Consider the following 20,377-nt stretch of genomic DNA (forward strand, 5'->3'; position numbering starts at 1 on the left):
TTTTAAGTGTTATTTATTTCAACAATACCACCAAAAGATTTCAAATTATTTAATGTCATGTGCAGAAATACAAAAAAGTGCAATATTTGGTGCAGTCAATTAGTGTAAAGCATGTTAGATATCAGTACTTATGTAACAGAAACAACTTATTCAAGAAAAACAGGTCTCTTTTATTAACTTGAGGGTTGGGCAATGTTGGGGGCGGGGGTTACTGCGCTGATAGGCTACTCTCCTGACGCGAGTCAGGCAGCACATTGTGTTAAGTAGCTTACCATCCATTTATTGATAGCTGCTCCACCTTAAGACAGCTCATCTTAATTGGGTAAGACTCTCACGTAGTGGAGCAGACAGCAGCAGGGATTAATGAGAGCGTTTCTGTTGGTGAGTAAAAAAAAACTCTTATGAAGCAAAGCCCTCTCTCCCTCCCTCTTTCTGTTAGTCTGTCTCCTTCCTCCATTCACTGCAAAGTCCCTCCGATAATATTGGCTTTAAAATGTTTTTGTTGTTGTTTCTTTTAAATGAGTGATGTAAGCCTAGCCTCCTCGATATTGTTATTTTGCAATATTTTTTAAGATATTATCGTAGAGGATGAATATCTCACACCCCTATTTAAGGGGTTTACATATTGCAGGATAAAAGTTTGGTGGCTACTTTCATGTGGTGAGATATACCCCAAATTCAGTCCATCCGCATGTCAACTACCATAAATGTCTGAGAGCAACACTGACAGTTTAATACAACACAAAATTGAATTTGATGTAGACTTATTAATCAACACAAACCCAACATAGAAGGATCTTTCAAACTAAAAAATCACAAATCGCATTGAGGATAGTTCAATAGTCATTTTCCTTCCGTTTCTACAGATTTGCACTTTTTCTCCAAGGAGGCATTAGTCATTGGTTTGATGAGCAAATGGTGTCATATGCCTGTAGAGGGAATTTAGTGGGTTGAGTCTGATAACAGGCAGAGCTTTGAAGTCAAGGTAATAAAATAAATATTACCCTTCACATCTACTTTTATGGAGATAATATGAAAAAGATGAAAGCAGTGTATCACTATCACTTCTTGCCAGCTGTCAGTCAATATTTGCTTCCTATATTAGTACGCCCACTGGGTCTAGCTGATAATGATGAAGCTGCACTCAACAGCAACAATGTTTACTACAGTACCGTAGACTGGTCAGAAGGTGGCACTCTAACTTGAAAAAATATAACCATTGCATGTGTCGATTTAAAGGCATATACTGGTGCCTTATGATGACGATTCAACTAGGTTTTTTAAATTGTAATGCAAAATATGTTGGAGCTCAGTAATATAATGTAGAATATAATAAATTGGGAATTTAATTACTGCTTTCGTCCAGAGTGGTTGAATCCAAACCAAGGTTCAGAAATTAAATGGACCACATTAAAACAGCAAATAGTCTATTTCGTACGTGATTGAGACACCAAACTTCAAATACTTTAGTTTGAAATGTTGCTTTGTTAAATGCACATGACTGTGTGCTGATCTTTTGTTTTGTCTTTTTATACTCATGAGGCCATGCTAGACCATTCAGGGGTGGCGACAATGCGTTGGTCCTGTTGAATAGTGTCGGTATCATTTCTAACAATGGAAATAGCTCATGCATAATTCACCTTACCAACTAGTACGTTTTGCTTCTGTCCTCTTCAGACACCAACCAGTAAACCAACCAGAAAGAGGCAAAACACCTTAGACTTGTTCTTCAGACCAAACTGTGTAAGTTGAAATGCTGTTTTCACTATTTATCTACATATTATTTTTGAGTGGCAGCAGGACTGAGAGTATTGAGGAGACTTCACCGGTGAGGAGATAGAACTGGCTACAGCGGTGAACTTAGTTTCAAGTTGGATAAACAGACATTGGTCAGCAACATCATCAGTTAATTACTTAGTAGTTTATATGGTCATGCTTACTTGAAAATTATAGTAAAAAAAAGTATACTGAATTGGGCTCATGTAGCACATTTTGATTGATAATGTGTAATTGCCATGACAGTATATATGCCAAATCCCAATTTAGCCTAGGGCACTAATATGGTATGAGCCGGCACTGATGGAATGTATGTATTTCAAAGGGTTACTCAAACGTTTTTGTTACTATGCAGTATAGATTTTTTTTTTTAACTCAATATGTTAAGTAATGTTTACTTTTTTAGTCTGTCTCTTATTTGACTTACTTGGATGAGGAAACAGCTTTGTGACCTATACTCTCGGTCATTTATCCCCGGTAAATGATTACCTTGGTTGTACCCCTAACCCTCTACAAGGAAAGGGGGCTATTGAGAGCAAGGCAAGATCCCACCCAACACAACGACAATGAGCAAGCTAATTCTAATTGCAGGTATGGCACAATTTAAAAGCATGGAATTGATCTTGATTGATTGATGTGTTTTTACCTAATTTTTTACACTAACTAAATCCTAACTTTGTAGGTCTCTGTCTTTACCTTGGCAGTTTGGGTGAGTTCACAAGTTATATAAATACTCTTTTGAACAGACCATCAAATACGATCATATGTTTATGTGTGTTATGTTTGTGGAGTTGATGAGGATTCCTTGAATAAAACAATTTCTGTTCTTCTGTTTTAAGTCTCGGCTACCAGACTGGTTTGTTATTTCACTAACTGGTCCCAGTACCGACCTGGCAATGGGAAGTTTATGCCTCTTAATATTGATCCAAACCTGTGTACCCACCTTATCTATGCCTTTTCTGGGATCAGCGAGGCAAATGAATTGGTCCAGATAGAATGGAACGATGACACACTCTATAAATCATTCAATGGACTCAAACAAAGGTTAGTCAAAGATTTTCTAACATTATCTCTTCCGAAATGGTATAAAAAATAATACCAGCCGCAAACTTAATTTTTAAAATTCCCTCAGGAATCAGAAACTTAAAACACTGTTGGCAGTCGGAGGATGGAACTTTGGATCCCCAAAGTGAGATTTAAAAAATAAATAAAACTATCAATAAAGATACATACGTATAAAATATGTTTTTTAATAGTGTTTTTCTTTCCCCAAAATGTTACCCAGGTTTTCTTCAATGGTGTCGACAAAGGCCAACAGAAATACATTCATCCAGTCTTCTATCAAACTACTGAGACAATATGGTTTTGATGGACTAGACCTGGACTGGGAATACCCTGCTGCAAGAGGAAGTACTGCGGAAGACAAGCAAAGATTCACTCTACTATGCAAGGTTTGATTCAGAGTTGTTTTTGCTAGTTTAGAACTTATGATTAACATGAGCCATGACGTGACTTTTCAACAACTCTGTGTTGCACAGGAACTCCTAGAGGCCTACGAGGCTGAGGGAACAGCAACTGGGCGGCCCAGATTGTTGATTGCTGCTGCTGTGCCTGCTGGCAAAGGAACCATCGATGCTGGTTATGAAATTGCAGAGATGGCAAAGTACACTAAAATGTTTTGCTCAACATAATCCCCATGATTAGATGTCATCATGTTTTGGTGAACTTGATTCTTGCATTTTGTCAGGTACCTGGACTTCATTAATGTGATGACGTATGACTTTCATGGCTCCTGGGAGAGTGTGACAGGACATCAAAGCCCCTTATACAATGGACCCCAAGACACCGGGGACAACATTTACTTAAATACTGTGAGTATAGGGAGGAATTTATTTAGCTGCATAACAAATATAAAAAAAATGCTTCCCTCATTTCCGCGATTGCAAACTTTTTGCTTTGTTCAAGAAAAATACATCCAAGAAAAAAAAATCAAAACATTTTATGCTCAGCTGAGGTAGAAAAGTGGATGTATGAATACTTGCAACATGCAAAAAAGTGCAATGGACACAGACTTAGAAAATGTATCAGAATGTTCATGAAGCATGTTACTACATTGTTTCTACTGTTGATAAATATCAACGATCACCATGCATGATCACCAACGGCTTGCCTCATGTAGATGCGCCGACGACAGTGTTGTTGTAATTCCTCAGAATTCCTCATGGGGGCAACAGAGGTTACGCACTATAGCTTTAAAAAGTATGGATTGAATCGTGAATTTATGAGCATTTTCGTTCTGCACTCTGCACTACTTTTAAAAGGAAGTTTGATCTCTTTCTTTTTCAAATTTCAGGACTTTGCCATGAGGTATTGGCGGGACAAGGGAACACCTGTAGAGAAGCTGAATATGGGCTTTGCTACATATGGGAGAACATTTCGACTGTCTACCCAATCCAGTCAGGTTGGAGCACCAGCCAGTGGTCCGGCTGCTGCTGGTGCGTTTACAAAGGAGGCTGGCTTCTGGTCCTATTATGAGGTGCAACCATTTATCTCGCTCTCTAACTATTAGTTAGTGATGAAAATAAAAACTGTTTTGTTATCACAAGGAACTTTAATACATTGTTTGATTGCAATTTAAACTTTAATTGTCTCTTTTAGATATGCCCTTTTCTTCAAGGGGCAAGTATCCACTTGATTGAGGACCAAAAAGTTCCATATGCCGTCAAACAAAATGAGTGGGTCGGATATGATAACAAGGACAGCTATGAGGCTAAGGTAGTCATGTGTTTCTTTTATAAGAATGCGACTCAATTCTAAAGTTAAGTTAAATACAATGATAAAATTAACACATTGCTGTTGTTGTTTATTAAGGTGCGTTACCTAAAAGACAACCAATTTGGTGGAGCCTTTATCTGGGCTCTGGATCTAGATGACTTTAATGGTCAGTTCTGTGAAGAAGGAAACTACCCCCTCATCAGCTATCTCCGCTCTCTTTTAGCCTCGGGTAAGTAGAAATCATATACTGATGGTTAAAATACTTTGTCATAATCCCCACAGCATTCACTTTTTGACCTGTTGTTCATTCTGATTGTATACAATTCTAATGATTTACTTATGTCCAAAGATCTTCCAGTGACACCGACTACAGACACAAATTTGCCCAACTCACCTCCTCCCAGACCTACAACTACCGCTCCATCTGAAATCCCAGACAAAGACAACTTCTGTGCTAAAAAGACCGGGGGGCTATATGCCAAACCAGATGCTCCAGGTTCTTTTTACAACTGTGCCAATGGCATCACCTGGATCCAAAACTGTCAAGCTACTTTGGTTTTCCGGGAAAGCTGCAAATGCTGTGACTGGCCTTAAAAGCTGTAAAAAAAACTGCAGTTATCAACAGTCATCAAACAGTATTTCTGAGTAAACAATTTCCTGCGTGTCTAATTACCTTCAAATTTCCTGTGAATAACATTTTTCCCCATACAGCGTATTACACCTTATTTTATGCATTCAACACACAATGGTGATCCTTAACAAGAGTCAATGTCTCGTATCCTTCAATTACACTATGATCATATATTATATAATATAAACCCTTTTATAATTGTCTTTAATACATACAAAAATTAAAACAAACAAGGTTGACATCATGAACTTAATGATCTATCACATATTGAAACAATGCTGCACCCTACATTTTCTTGGGACTAACTTTTTTCAACTTCACACAACTTCTCATGAACATCAGTCAATTATTAGCTTTTACGTTACTGCTAGTCCATGTTATGTCTTATCCTGGTTTTGATGATGTTCAAGATATGATATATAAGTATATTCATACAGTGTCAGTCAGTGTTGCTCTATTGCAGTAATGTAAACATGATTTAGACAGACAGATGCTCCACATACAAAATAGCACAGTAAAAGATCAAATAACTGCTCTGCTTGTTTGTTCACTGTTACTGTACTTGTATTTAACTGAAACTACTGACATGTGTTTGTATATGTTTTTTTCTCTGGATTTACAGCTATCTATCAATAAAAAGAATGCCTGAATTGGTGGTCTTGATCTTTTGGAGCTGAGTTGAGAATGGACTTTTAATAATGTTTAAGGTCGGGGCGCCTTTAGCTCAGTTGGTAAGGCGTCCCCCTCCCGGGCCGGGCCCAGCAGCAGACCTGGGTTCAATTCCCACCCGCGATCGTTCTCTACATGTCCAGGGCTGTACGCTTATTTTTTTAGGTGGTAGCACTGGTGCTAGCAAGCAAAAAAAATCAGTAGCACAAAAATAAATTCAGTAGCACACAAAGTATGATCGAAAACTTTCATAACCTTAACCCATGCATTTAGCTCTAATTACCTTTTAGCCTGTCATCTTGGTCTCATTTGAAATTCTCAATTAATGTCATATCCTAGTGTGTGCAGTAATAATTGTAGAAAAATGAATAGGGGTGCACTGATTGTAATTTAGACAAAATAATCTAACCTGCCTGCCAATTGCAATTTTTTGCTGATTCAGAATTATTTCTCCCCATAAAATTAATATCTATATATTTTTTGTATATACATATCATTATTATATTCATAATAATAAAATTTTTTGGTAAATGTCCTTCTGTTAATTAAAACCTATAACTTTAAAACATATAGCCTATTAAATAAATAAGTATACATATTGGTACAATTTAGGATAAGTTAAATAGGTTGTTGTGAATGTGTTGGGAGTAGTTCTTCAGTGGCTTATCAGTTATTTCAAACTTTGTTTACATAGACTACTGTTGTTGACTGCTCTCTGCAGCTGAAGCAGTTGATTTTCAAGCTAGCGCACTGCAGGGCTGTGAAGTGCGAACTTCCTGTTCTTACCGGCTTCAAAAAAGTCAACTCACGTTTGGCTAGTAACATGCTTTTAATGTGAAGGCGCACAGGAAATGTTCTGTTTGCACACGCGCTAACTTAACTGCATGCCGTCTCCTTCCGGTTATTACCGTTGGTAAAGTGTATTAGACGCTAGAATCTCCGCACAAGCACAGGTCCCGAGCACACATCTTTCACCAGCCAAAGTGGAGGGTGGACTCAATAACTTACTTGCCTAAGACTACATTTACCCGAATTTGGAGAGTGTTAATGTAGAGCCCTCTAAGCACTGCGTTGAGCAGCACTCCTCTGTGTCTCAAACATACAGCATCTGCTCATTAGCACTCGTGCGAGTGTACTTGTATTCATCATCGCACGTGATCAATTTCAGTAGCAAATGCGATCAAAACAGTCGCACTGTACAGCCCTGTAATGTCACTCCCCTCTCTGCCCCATTTCACCTGTCTCTCTGCACTATCGATAAAGCATAAAAATGCCCAAAAATATCTTTAAAAAAATAATAATAATAATAATGTTTGAAGGGAAATAAGTAATCTGGTTATTCAAACGTTATTAACATGTAGAAAAAGAAGTGAGTAGGTTCTGTGACAGTCAGCTCACAACAGCAAGCACGTTTTTCTGTATACTTTGTTCAGCATTAGGTGTTTAGTGAAAAGTGCAGCTTAACTGTGTGATGCATTCATTGGAAATCAATACTGTAATATTCGGTGTCTGACATTACTAATTACTAAAAATATCTCTTTTGTCTTTGGCAAACGTTCAGCTGCTGGCACCCTAGGCAGCACACACGATTTCAATAGTAATAATTACAGAAAGGAATGCCCTAGATTATAGCCTACCAAAGCAAAGGTATGACCTATTATCTCACACCCCTTCTGCATAATGGCCTAAATGACTACTTGTGAGGACAGACATTGTTTTCCCTGGTATCACCCCTGCGTCACCCCTCTACTTCTACTGAATGCTGAACAACATTTTAGGAGTGGCAAGGAGAGTGAGGCAATGTAAAACTGGTCAATCCTTCTCCAGCATATTGATCCTATTATTCAAGGGCATTTTGTAGCAAAACCTTCTTAGTGTTTTCATTTCTTGTGAACTCTACTCAAAATCTTAATTTATATTGCTCGTGGCAGGATAATTTATTTTCTAAGAAAACTTTGGTATAGATAAGAACATATGAAGGCAGATGAGAGGGGCCAATGCTGAGTCTATCCTAACCTCAGAAGTTAAAACTATATTTGTTATAGCTGACCTTGGTTCTGGGATTTTAAAATTGTATTTCTAAAATGGGAAGAACAAGTTCCCTGCTTGAGCTGCTGCCTTCACGACCCGAACCCGGATAAGCGGTTGAATATGAGATGAGACAATTTCTCGTCTCAGAAGCTAGTTAGGCCGGTTTTTCATTGCTTTTATTGCATCATTCATGGCAAAATATACCAACAGGCCTGCCCTAGGAAAAACCTGAATACATGGGTGGAGAAAAATAAATCCTGATAATTCACAGGTGCATTACTTCGAACAATTCAGCAATTAACCCCCAACTGGCTCTTAGGACACTGAATGGTGACACTGTAAAACCGGGATCACACCCAAACTCTTATGTTTGTAGGCATGCATGTGTCATTTATGTAATACCTCTGCAGTATATAAAGTACAGCTGCCCAAATAAGTGTAGTATCACTATAAAGGAAAACGTATTTGCTGTGCTTGGCTGTTCACCATGAAGTTTATCCTTTCCTTGTCCCTTATCTGGGCATTCTCCAGCATAGGTAAGTCCATGTTTTCTGAGGCAATAGAAAGCCTAATCTAAAATGTATAAGTAGTTTTTTTTTTGATGTTGTAAAAATTACAATGGTATGGTACAGCAGTATAAAGAAGCTGTTTACCACGATGGTGTGAGAGAGAAAAATGGAGGCGGTGATGGATTTTCTTTGTTTTATTCAGAAAAAACTCATATTGTTACATATCCAAGTGATCTGTGAACAAGATATCTGTCTCCTGACACATAATTTACCATGTCAGCTTGCTACATAATGGTAATAAGCGTTAGTACATCAAATACACTTTGAAATAAATTGATTCTATTTTAAAAGAAAACACCACACCATTGCTTGGATAAAGTGATTCATTTGTGCACCGGGAACGTTTAGTAATATAATGTCAAAGTATGATTAAATTAGGTCATCCATGGTAGGCCAACTCCACGTTTGGGGTTTGATGATGTTGATCAAACCCCAAATATGTTGATCAAACCTTTTAAAATTAACAGATGTTTTCACCGACGGAAAAACAATATATTTCAGAGTTTTTTTCTCAGAGAATATCTGAGATATACATTTTCTTGAATAAAATCAATTAAAAATAGAAAACCCAGGGGGCTCCCTTAGCTCAGTTGGTAGGGCGTCCCCCCCATGGGCCTCGGCCAGCAGCGGACCCGGGTTTGATTCCAGCAAGCGGTCGTTCTCTGCATGTCACTCCCCTCTCTGCCCCATTTCAACTCTGTCTCTACACTATCAATAAAGCATAAAAATGCCAATATATATATATATATATATATATATATAGAAAACCTCTGTGACCCGGCTACATTGTTTTGTTATGTAATTTACAGATAAGGACAATTTAAGATATTAAATACAAATAAATGCTAAATAAATAAATTTACATTTAAATCTAGACATGACTAGACTAGACTTTGTACGTTATTAATGTAAGAGCAGAGGTAAAGAGTCAAATAGTTAAATAAATAAAAAATAATCCATTGCGAACGATTATAGCAGCATGTTATTTATAAATAATTTGCAAAATGAAATAATAGAATTTCAGATGTGATCATCATTAATGAAGTATTTTGCCTGTCAACTACAACAACAGCTGCCCAAACAACAGGAAGGAATTCAACAACAAAAACGATGGCTGCGACGACAACAACCGTTGTCCTGAAAGAAACGACTGCAGCCCCGACAACAACGACAGTTGCACCAACAACCACCACAACTGCAGCTTGGCCTACCACAACTGCCGCTCCAACTTCCACAACTGCAGCTCCAACGTCCACAACTGCACTTCCAACATCTATAACTGTCCCTTCAACTACCACAACTGCACCTCCAACAACCAGAGCTGCAGCTCCAACAACCACAACTGCAGCTCCAACTTCCACAACTGCACCTCCAACTTCCACAACTGCGGCTCAAACTTCCACAACTGTGGCTCCAACTACCACAACTGCTGTTCCAACAACCACAACTGCGGCTCCAACTACCACAACTGTGGCTCCAACTACCACAACTGCCGCTCCAACAATCACAACTGCGGCTCCAACTTCCACAACTGCTGCTCCAACAACCATAACTGCGGCTCCAACCTCTACAACTGTCCCTCCAACCTCAACGACTGCCCCCCCAACTACCACAACTTCAGCTCCAACTACCACAACTGCCCCTCCAACTACCACAACAGAAGCTCCAACTTCCACAACTGCTCCTCCAACTTCCACAACTGCTGTTCCAACTACCACAACTGCCCCTCCAACCACCACAACTGCAGCTCCAACAACAACTGCCCCTCCAACCTCTACAACTGTCCCTCCAACCACAACAATTGCCCCTACAACTAACACAACTTCAGCTCCAACTACTACAACTGTGGCTCCAACCACAACTGCTTCTCCAACTACCACAACTGCTTCTCCAACTACCACAAGTGCAGCTCCAACAACCACAACTGCAGCTCTAACTACAACAACTGCAGCTCAAACCACCACAACTGGCCCTCCAACCACCACAACTGTCCCTCCAACCACCACAACTGTGGCTCCAACAACCACAACTGTGGCTCCAACTACCACAACCGCAGCTCCAACAACCACAACTGACGCTCCAACTACCACAACTGCGACTCCAACTACCACAACTGTGGCTCCAACCACCACAACTCTGGCTCCAACTACCACAACTGTGGCTTCAACCACCACAACTTCCGCTCCAACAACCACAACTGCAGCTCCAACCACCACAACTGCCACTCCAACAACCACAACTGTCCCTCCAACCACCAGAACTGTGGCTCCAACTTCCACAACTGCACCTCCAACTTCCACAACTGCTGCTCCAACAACCACAACTGCACCTCCAACTACCACAACTGCCCCTCCAACTACCACAACTGCTGATCCAACAACCACAACTGCGGCTCAAACCTCTACAACTGTCCCTCCAACCACAACAACTGCCGCCCCAACTACCACAACTTCAGCTCCAACTACCACAACTGTGGCTCCAACTACCACAACTGCAGCTCCAACTTCCACAACTGCACCTCCAACTTCCACAACTGCTGCTCCAAAAACCACAACTGCGGCTCCAACTACCACAACTGCTGATCCAACTACCACAACTTCTCCTCCAACTACAAAAACTACCCCTCCAACCAACACAGCTGCAGCTCCATCAACGACAACTGCAGCTCCAACAACAACTGCCCAACCAACCTCTTCAACTGTCCCTCCAACCACATCAACTGCCCCTCCAGCTACCACAATTTCAGCTTCAACTACCACAACTGCGCCTCCAACTACCACAACTGCAGCTCCAACAACCACAACTGCTTCTCCAACTACCACAACTTCCGCTCCAACAACCACAACTACCGCTCCAACAACCAAAACTGTCCCTCCAACCACCACGTCTACACCTCCAACTTCAACAACTGTACCTACAACTTCAACAACTGCTGTTCCAACAACCAAAACTGCGGCTCCAACTACCACAACTGCCCCTCCAACTACCACAACTGTAGCTCCAACTTCCACAACTGCACCTCCAACTTCCACAACTGCTGCTCCAACAACCACGACTGCGGCTCCAACCTCTACAACTGTCCCTCCAACCACAACAACTGTCCCTCCAACCACAACAACTGCCCCTCCAACTACCACAACTTCAGCTTCAACTACAACAACTGGCCCCCCAACCACAACAACTGTCCCTCCAACCACCACAACTGTGGCTCCAACAACCACAACTGTGGCTCCAACTACCACAACCGCAGCTCCAACAACCACAACTGACACTCCAACTACCACAACTGCGACTCCAACTACCACAACTGCGACTCCAACTACCACAACTGTGGCTCCAACCACCACAACTCTGGCTCCAACTACCACAACTGCAGCTTCAACCACCACAACTTCCGCTCCAACAACCACAACTGCAGCTCCAACCACCACAACTGCCGCTCCAACAACCACAACTGTCCCTCCAACCACCACAACTGTGGCTCCAACTTCCACAACTGCACCTCCAACTTCCACAACTGCTGCTCCAACAACCACAACTGCACCTCCAACTACCACAACTGCCCCTCCAACTACCACAACTGCTGATCCAACAACCACAACTGCGGCTCAAACCTCTACAACTGTCCCTCCAACCACAACAACTGCCGCCCCAACTACCACAACTTCAGCTCCAACTACCACAACTGTGGCTCCAACTACCACAACTGCAGCTCCAACTTCCACAACTGCACCTCCAACTTCCACAACTGCTGCTCCAAAAACCACAACTGCGGCTCCAACTACCACAACTGCTGATCCAACTACCACAACTTCTCCTCCAACTACAACAACTACCCCTCCAACCAACACAGCTGCAGCTCCATCAACGACAACTGCAGCTCCAACAACAACTGCCCAACCAACGTCTTCAACTGTCCCTCCAACCACATCAACTGCCCCTCCAGCTACCACAATTTCAGCTTCAACTACCACAACTGCGCCTCCAACTACCACAACTGCAGCTCCAACAACCACAACTGCTTCTCCAACTACCACAACTTCCGCTCCAACAACCACAAGTACCGCACCAACAACCACAACTGTCCCTCCAACCACCACAACTACACCTCCAACTTCAACAACTGTACCTACAACTTCAACAACTGCTGTTCCAACAACCAAAACTGCGGCTCCAACTACCACAACTGCCCCTCCAACTACCACAACTGTAGCTCCAACTTCCACAACTGCACCTCCAACTTCCACAACTGCTGCTCCAACAACCACGACTGCGGCTCCAACCTCTACAACTGTCCCTCCAACCACAACAACTGTCCCTCCTACCACAACAACTGCCCCTCCAACTACCACAACTTCAGCTTCAACTACAACAACTGGCCCCCCAACCACAACAACTGTCCCTCCAAACACCACAACTGTGGCTCCAACAACCACAACTGTGGCTCCAACTACCACAACCGCAGCTCCAACAAACACAACTGACACTCCAACTACCACAACTGCGACTCCAACTACCACAACTGCGACTCCAACTACCACAACTGTGGCTCCAACCACCACAACTCTGGCTCCAACTACCACAACTGCAGCTTCAACCACCACAACTTCCGCTCCAACAACCAAAACTGCAGCTCCAACCACCACAACTGCCGCTCCAACAACCACAACTGTCCCTCCAACCACCACAACTGTGGCTCCAACTTCCACAACTGCACCTCCAACTTCCACAACTGCTGCTCCAACAACCAAAACTGCACCTCCAACTACCACAACTGCCCCTCCAACTACCACAACTGCTGATCCAACAACCACAACTGCGGCTCAAACCTCTACAACTGTCCCTCCAACCACAACAACTGCCCCCCCAACTACCACAACTTCAGCTCCAACTACCACAACTGTGGCTCCAACTACCACAACTGCAGCTCCAACTTCCACAACTGCACCTCCAACTTCCACAACTGCTGCTCCAAAAACCACAACTGCGGCTCCAACTAACACAACTGCTGCTCCAACTACCACAACTTCCCCTCCAACTACAACAACTACCCCTCCAACCAACACAGCTGCAGCTCCATCAACGACAACTGCAGCTCCAACAACAACTGCCCATCCAACCTCTTCAACTGTCCCTCCAACCACATCAACTGCCCCTCCGACTACTAAAATTCCAGCTTCAACTACCACAACTGCGCCTCCAACTTCCACAACTGCTGTTCCAACAACCACAACTGCGGCTCCAACTACCACAACTGAAGCTCCAACTTCCACAACTGCACCTCCAACTACCACAACTGCCCCTCCAACTACCACAACTGCTGAACAAACAACCACAACTGAGGCTCCAACTTCCACAACTGCAGCTCCAACTTCCACAACTGCACCTCCAACTTCCACAGCTGCTGCTGCAACAACCACAACTGCGGCTCCTACAACCACAACTACTGCTCTAACTACCACAACTGCCCCTCCAACTACAACAACTGCAGCTCCAACAACCACAACTGCCCCTCCAACTTCTACAACTGTATCTCCAACTACCACAACTGCTGCTCCAGCAACCACAACTGCGGCTCCAACTACAACAACAGCAACTCCAACTTCCACAACTGCAACTCCAACTTCCACAACTGCTGCTCCAACAACCACAACTGCGGCTCAAACCTCTACGAATGTCCCTCCAACCACAACAACTGCCCCCCCAACTACCACAACTTCAGCTCCAACTACCACAACTGTGGCTCCAACAACCACAACTGCTGCTCCAACAACCACAACTGCAGCTCCAACTACCACAACTGCCCCTCCAACCACCACAAGTGCAGCTCAAACTACCACAACTGCAGCTCCAACTATCACAACTGCCGCTCCAACCACAACAACTGCCCCCCCAACAACCACAACTTCAGCTCCAACTACCACAACTGTGGCTCCAATTACCATAACTGCCCCTCCAACTACCACAACTGCAGCTCCGACTTCCACAACTGTCCCTCCAACCACAACAACTGTCCCTCCAACAACAACAACTGCCCCTTCAACTACCAAAACTTCCGCTTCAACTACCACAAGTGCGCCTCCAACTACCACAACTTCATCTCCAACAACCACAACTGCCGCTCCAACAACCACAACTGCCGCTCCGACAACCACAACTGTCCCTCCAACCACCACAACTGTGGCTCCAACTTCCAAAACTGTCCATCCAACCACAACAACTGCCCCCCCAACTACCACAACTTCAGCTTCAACTACCACAACTGTGGATCCAACTACCACAACAGCCCCTCTAACTACCACAACTGCAGCTCCATCAACGACAACTGCAGCTCCAACAACAACTGCCCCTCCAACCTCTACAACTTTCCCTTCAACCACAAGAACTGCCCCTCCAACTACCACAACTTCAGCTTCAACTACCACAACTGCGCCTCCAACTACCACTACTTCAGCTCCAACTACCACAACTGTGGCACCAACTACCACAACTGCAGCTCCAACAACCACAACTGCGACTTCAACTACCACAACTTCAGCTCCAACTACCACAACTGTGGTTCCAACTACCACAACTGCCCCTCCAATTACCACAACTGCAGCTCCAACTTCAACAACTGCACCTCAAACTTCCACAACTGCCCCTCCAATTACCACAACTGCAGCTCCAACTTCAACAACTGCACCTCCAACTTCCACAATTGTTGCTCCAACTACCACAACTGTTGCTCCAACTACCACAACTGCAGCTCCATCAACGACAACTGCACCTCCAACAACAACTGCCCCTCCAACATCTACAACTGTCCCTTCAACCACAAGAACTGCCCCTCCAACAACCATAACTTCAGCTTCAACTACCACAACTGCGCCTCCAACTACCACAACTGCCCCTCCAACTACCACATCTGCAGCTCCAACTTCCACAACTGCACCTCCAACTTCCACAACTGCGTCTCCAACTACCACAACTGCACCTCCAACTTCCACAACTGTTGCTCCAACTACCACAACTGTTGCTCCAACTACCACAACTGCAGCTCCATCAACGACAACTGCACCTCCAACAACAACTGCCCCTCCAACATCTACAACTGTCCCTTCAACCACAAGAACTGCCCCTCCAACTACCATAACTTCAGCTTCAACTACAACAACTGCGCCTCCAACTACCACAACTTCAGCTCCAACTACCACAACTGTTGCTCCAACTACCACAATTGCCCCTCCAACTACCACAACTGCAGCTCCAACTTCCACAACTGCACCTCCAACTTCCACAACTGCTGCTCCAACTACCACAACTGTGGCTCCAACTACCAAAACTGCAGCTCCAACAACCACAACTGCCCCGCCAACAACCACAACTTCAGCTCCAACTACCACAACTGTGGCTCCAACTACCACAACTACCCCTCCAACTACCAAAACTGCAGCTCAAACTTCCACAACTGCTTTTCCAACTTCCACAACTGCTGCTCCAACAACCACAACTGCGGCTCCAACCTCAACAACTGTCCCTCCAACCACAACAATTGTCACTCCAACCACAACAACTGCCCCTCCAACAACCACAACTGCAGCTCAAACCTCTACAACTGTCCCTTCAACCACAACAACTGCCCCCCCAACAACCACAACTATAGCTCCAACTACCACAACTGTGGCTCCAACTACCACAACTGCCCCTCCAACTACCACAACTGCAGCTCCAACTTCAACAACTGCAGCTCCAACAACAACAACTGCAGCTCCAACAACAACTGCCCCTCCAACCTCTACAACTGTATATCCAACTACCACAACTGCCGCTCCAACAACCACAACTGTCCCTTCAACCACCACAACTGCACCTCCAACTTCCACAACTGCTGTTCCAACAACCACAACTGCGGCTCCAACTACCACAACTGAAGCTCCAACTTCCACAACTGCACCTCCAACTACCACAATTGCCCCTCCAACTACCACATCTGCTGATCAAACAACCACAACTGAGGCTCCAACTTCCACAACTGCAGCTCCAACTTCCACAACTGCACCTCCAACTTCCACAGCTGCTGCTGCAACAACCACAACTGCGGCTCCTACTACCACAACTGCTGCTCTAACTACCACAACTGTCCCTCCAACTACAACAACTGCAGCTCCAACAACCACAACTGCCCCTCCTACCACCACAACTGCAGCTCCATCAATGACAACTGCAGCTCCAACAACAACAACTGCAGCTTCAACAACAACTGCCCCTCCAACCTCTACAACTGTATATCCAACTACCACAACTGCTGCTCCAGCATCCAAAACTGCACCTCCAGCTACGACAACTGCCCCTCCAACTACCACAACTGCTGCTCCAGCATCCACAACTGCACCTCCAGCTACGACAACTGCCCCTCCAACTACCACAACTGCAGCTCCAACAACCACAACTGCCCCCCCAACAACCACAACTTCAGCTCCAACTACCACAACTGTGGCTCCAACTACCACAACTACCCCTCCAACTACCAAAACTGCAGCTCAAACTTCCACAACTGCTTTTCCAACTTCCACAACTGCTGCTCCAACAACCACAACTGCGGCTCCAACCTCAACAACTGTCCCTCCAACCACAACAATTGTCACTCCAACCACAACAACTGCCCCTCCAACAACCACAACTGCAGCTCAAACCTCTACAACTGTCCCTTCAACCACAACAACTGCCCCCCCAACAACCACAACTATAGCTCCAACTACCACAACTGTGGCTCCAACTACCACAACTGCCCCTCCAACTACCACAACTGCAGCTCCAACTTCAACAACTGCAGCTCCAACAACAACAACTGCAGCTCCAACAACAACTGCCCCTCCAACCTCTACAACTGTATATCCAACTACCACAACTGCCGCTCCAACAACCACAACTGTCCCTTCAACCACCACAACTGCACCTCCAACTTCCACAACTGCTGTTCCAACAACCACAACTGCGGCTCCAACTACCACAACTGAAGCTCCAACTTCCACAACTGCACCTCCAACTACCACAATTGCCCCTCCAACTACCACATCTGCTGATCAAACAACCACAACTGAGGCTCCAACTTCCACAACTGCAGCTCCAACTTCCACAACTGCACCTCCAACTTACACAGCTGCTGCTGCAACAACCACAACTGCGGCTCCTACTACCACAACTGCTGCTCTAACTACCACAACTGTCCCTCCAACTACAACAACTGCAGCTCCAACAACCACAACTGCCCCTCCTACCACCACAACTGCAGCTCCATCAACGACAACTGCAGCTCCAACAACAACAACTGCAGCTTTAACAACAATTGCCCCTCCAACCTCTACAACTGTATATCCAACTACCACAACTGCTGCTCCAGCATCCACAACTGCACCTCCAGCTACGACAACTGCCCCTCCAACTACCACAACTGCTGCACCAACAACCACAACTGCGTCTCCAACTACCACAACTGCACCTCCAACTTCCACAACTGTTGCTCCAACTACCACAACTGTTGCTCCAACTACCACAACTGCAGCTCCATCAACGACAACTGCACCTCCAACAACAACTGCCCCTCCAACATCTACAACTGTCCCTTCAACCACAAGAACTGCCCCTCCAACTACCATAACTTCAGCTTCAACTACCACAACTGCGCCTCCAACTACCACAACTTCAGCTCCAACTACCACAACTGTTGCTCCAACTACCACAATTGCCCCTCCAACTACCACAACTGCAGCTCCAACTTCCACAACTGCACCTCCAACTTCCACAACTGCTGCTCCAACTACCACAACTGTGGCTCCAACTACCAAAACTGCAGCTCCAACAACCACAACTGCCCCCCCAACAACCACAACTGCGGCTCCTACTACCACAACTGCTGCTCTAACTACCACAACTGTCCCTCCAACTACAACAACTGCAGCTCCAACAACCACAACTGCCCCTCCTACCAACACAACTGCAGCTCCATCAACGACAACTGCAGCTCCAACAACAACAACTGCAGCTTCAACAACAACTGCCCCTCCAACCTCTACAACTGTATATCCAACTACCACAACTGCTGCTCCAGCATCCACAACTGCACCTCCAGCTACGACAACTGCCCCTCCAACTACCACAACTGCTGCTCCAACAACCACAACTGCGTCTCCAACTACCACAACTGCACCTCCAACTTCCACAACTGTTGCTCCAACTACCACAACTGTTGCTCCAACTACCACAACTGCAGCTCCATCAACGACAACTGCACCTCCAACAACAACTGCCCCTCCAACATCTACAACTGTCCCTTCAACCACAAGAACTGCCCCTCCTACCACCACAACTGCAGCTCCATCATCGACAACTTCAGCTCCAACAACAAAAACTGCAGCTCCAACAACAACTGCCCCTCCAACCTCTACAACTGTATATCCAACTACCACAACTGCTGCTCCAGCATCCACAACTGCACCTCCAGCTACAACAACTGCCCCTCCAACTACCACAACTGCCCCTCCAATTACCACAACTGCAGCTCCAACTTCAACACCTGCATCTCCAACTTCCACAACTGTTGCTCCAACTACCAAAACTGTGGCTCCAACTACCACAACTGCAGCTCCTTCAACGTCAACTGCACCTCCAACAACAACTGCCCCTCCAACCTCTACAACTGTCCCTTCAACCACAAGAACTGCCCCTCCAACTACCACAACTTCAGCTCCAACTACCACAACTGTTGCTCCAACTACCACAACTGCCCCTCCAACTACCACAACTGCAGCTCCAACTTCCACAACTGCACCTCCAACTTCCACAACTGAACCTCCAGCTACCACAACTGCCCCTCCAACTACCACAACTGCAGCTCCAACTTCCACAACTGCACCTCCAACTTCCACAACTGAACCTCCAGCTACCACAACTGCCCCTCCAACTTCCACAACTGCAGCTCCAACTTCCACAACTGTACCTCCAACTTTCACAGCTGTTGCTGCAACAACCACAACTGCGGCTCCTACTACCACAACTGCAGCTCTGACTACCACAATTGCTGCTCTAACTACCACAACTGCCCGTCCAAATATAACAACTGCAGCTCCAACAACCACAACTGCCCCTCCTACCACCACAACTGCAGCTCCATCAACGACAACTGCAGCTCCAACAACAACAACTGCAGCTCCAACAACAACTGCCCCTCCAACCTCTACAACTGTATTTCCAACTACCACAACTGCGGCTCCAACTACAACAACTGCCGCTCCGACAACCACAACTGTTCCTCCAACCACCACAACTGTGGCTCCAACTTCCAAAACTTCACCTCCAACTTCAACAACTTCCCCTCCAACTACCACAACTGTAACTCCAACTTCCACAACTGCACCTCCAACTTCCTCAACTGCTGCTCCAACTACAACAACAAAAGCAGCTCCAACAACAACTGCCCCTCCAACCTCTACAACTGTATCTCCAACTACCACAACTGCTGCTCCAGCAACCACAACTGCGGCTGCAACTACAACAATAGCAGCTCCAACTTCCACAACTGCACCTCCAACTACAACAACTGCACCTCCAATTTCCACAACTGCTGCTCCAACTACCACAACTGCCCTTCCTACCACCACAACTGAATCTCCGACTTCCACAACTGCACCTACAACTACCACAACTGCCCCTCCAACTACCACAACTGCTGCTCCAACAACCACAACTGAGGCTCCAACATCCACAACTACAGCTCCAACTTCCACAACTGTACCTCCAACTTTCACAGCTGTTGCAGCAACAACCACAACTGCGGCTCCTACTACCACAACTGCAGCTCTGACTACCACAACTGCTGCTCTAACTACCACAACTGCCCGTCCAAATATAACAACTGCAGCTCCAACAACCACAACTGCCCCTTCTA

The 20,377-nt window shown here is 45.0% G+C and overlaps 1 protein-coding gene across 3 annotated transcripts; it reads left to right on the plus strand.

Moving 5' to 3' along the window:
* Positions 1–264: 264 nt before the first annotated feature.
* LOC307253206 (acidic mammalian chitinase-like) lies at positions 265–5,824 on the plus strand. 3 transcript variants are annotated; one of them, XM_080031120.1, is made up of 13 exons: positions 265–381; positions 1,678–1,743; positions 2,294–2,367; positions 2,459–2,485; positions 2,616–2,820; positions 2,909–2,965; positions 3,062–3,227; positions 3,315–3,439; positions 3,524–3,647; positions 4,130–4,312; positions 4,435–4,551; positions 4,648–4,780; positions 4,901–5,824. In XM_080031120.1, exons 3-13 carry the CDS (start codon positions 2,343–2,345, stop codon positions 5,143–5,145), a joined length of 1,407 nt encoding a protein of 468 aa, XP_079887246.1. In that variant the 5' UTR covers positions 265–381; positions 1,678–1,743; positions 2,294–2,342; the 3' UTR covers positions 5,146–5,824. The 3 variants fall into 3 exon arrangements, with proteins under 3 accessions (XP_079887246.1, XP_079887248.1, XP_079887247.1); XM_080031122.1 differs by having other exon boundaries at positions 2,299–2,367; XM_080031121.1 differs by having other exon boundaries at positions 292–381; positions 1,689–1,743.
* Positions 5,825–20,377: the final 14,553 nt, after the last annotated feature.

The sequence above is a fragment of the Ammodytes marinus genome (assembly GCF_949987685.1).
Source record: "Ammodytes marinus genome assembly, chromosome: 7".
Classification (NCBI taxonomy): Eukaryota; Metazoa; Chordata; class Actinopteri; order Uranoscopiformes; family Ammodytidae; genus Ammodytes; species Ammodytes marinus.

Coding starts and splice junctions, on each gene's coding strand:
- LOC307253206 (XM_080031120.1), top strand. CDS start 2,343: ATGAGCAAGCTAATTCTAATTGCAG. Junction 3,228..3,314: donor GATTCACTCTACTATGCAAG/GTTTGATTCAGA, acceptor TGTGTTGCACAG/GAACTCCTAGAGGCCTACGA. Junction 4,781..4,900: donor CCGCTCTCTTTTAGCCTCGG/GTAAGTAGAAAT, acceptor TTATGTCCAAAG/ATCTTCCAGTGACACCGACT.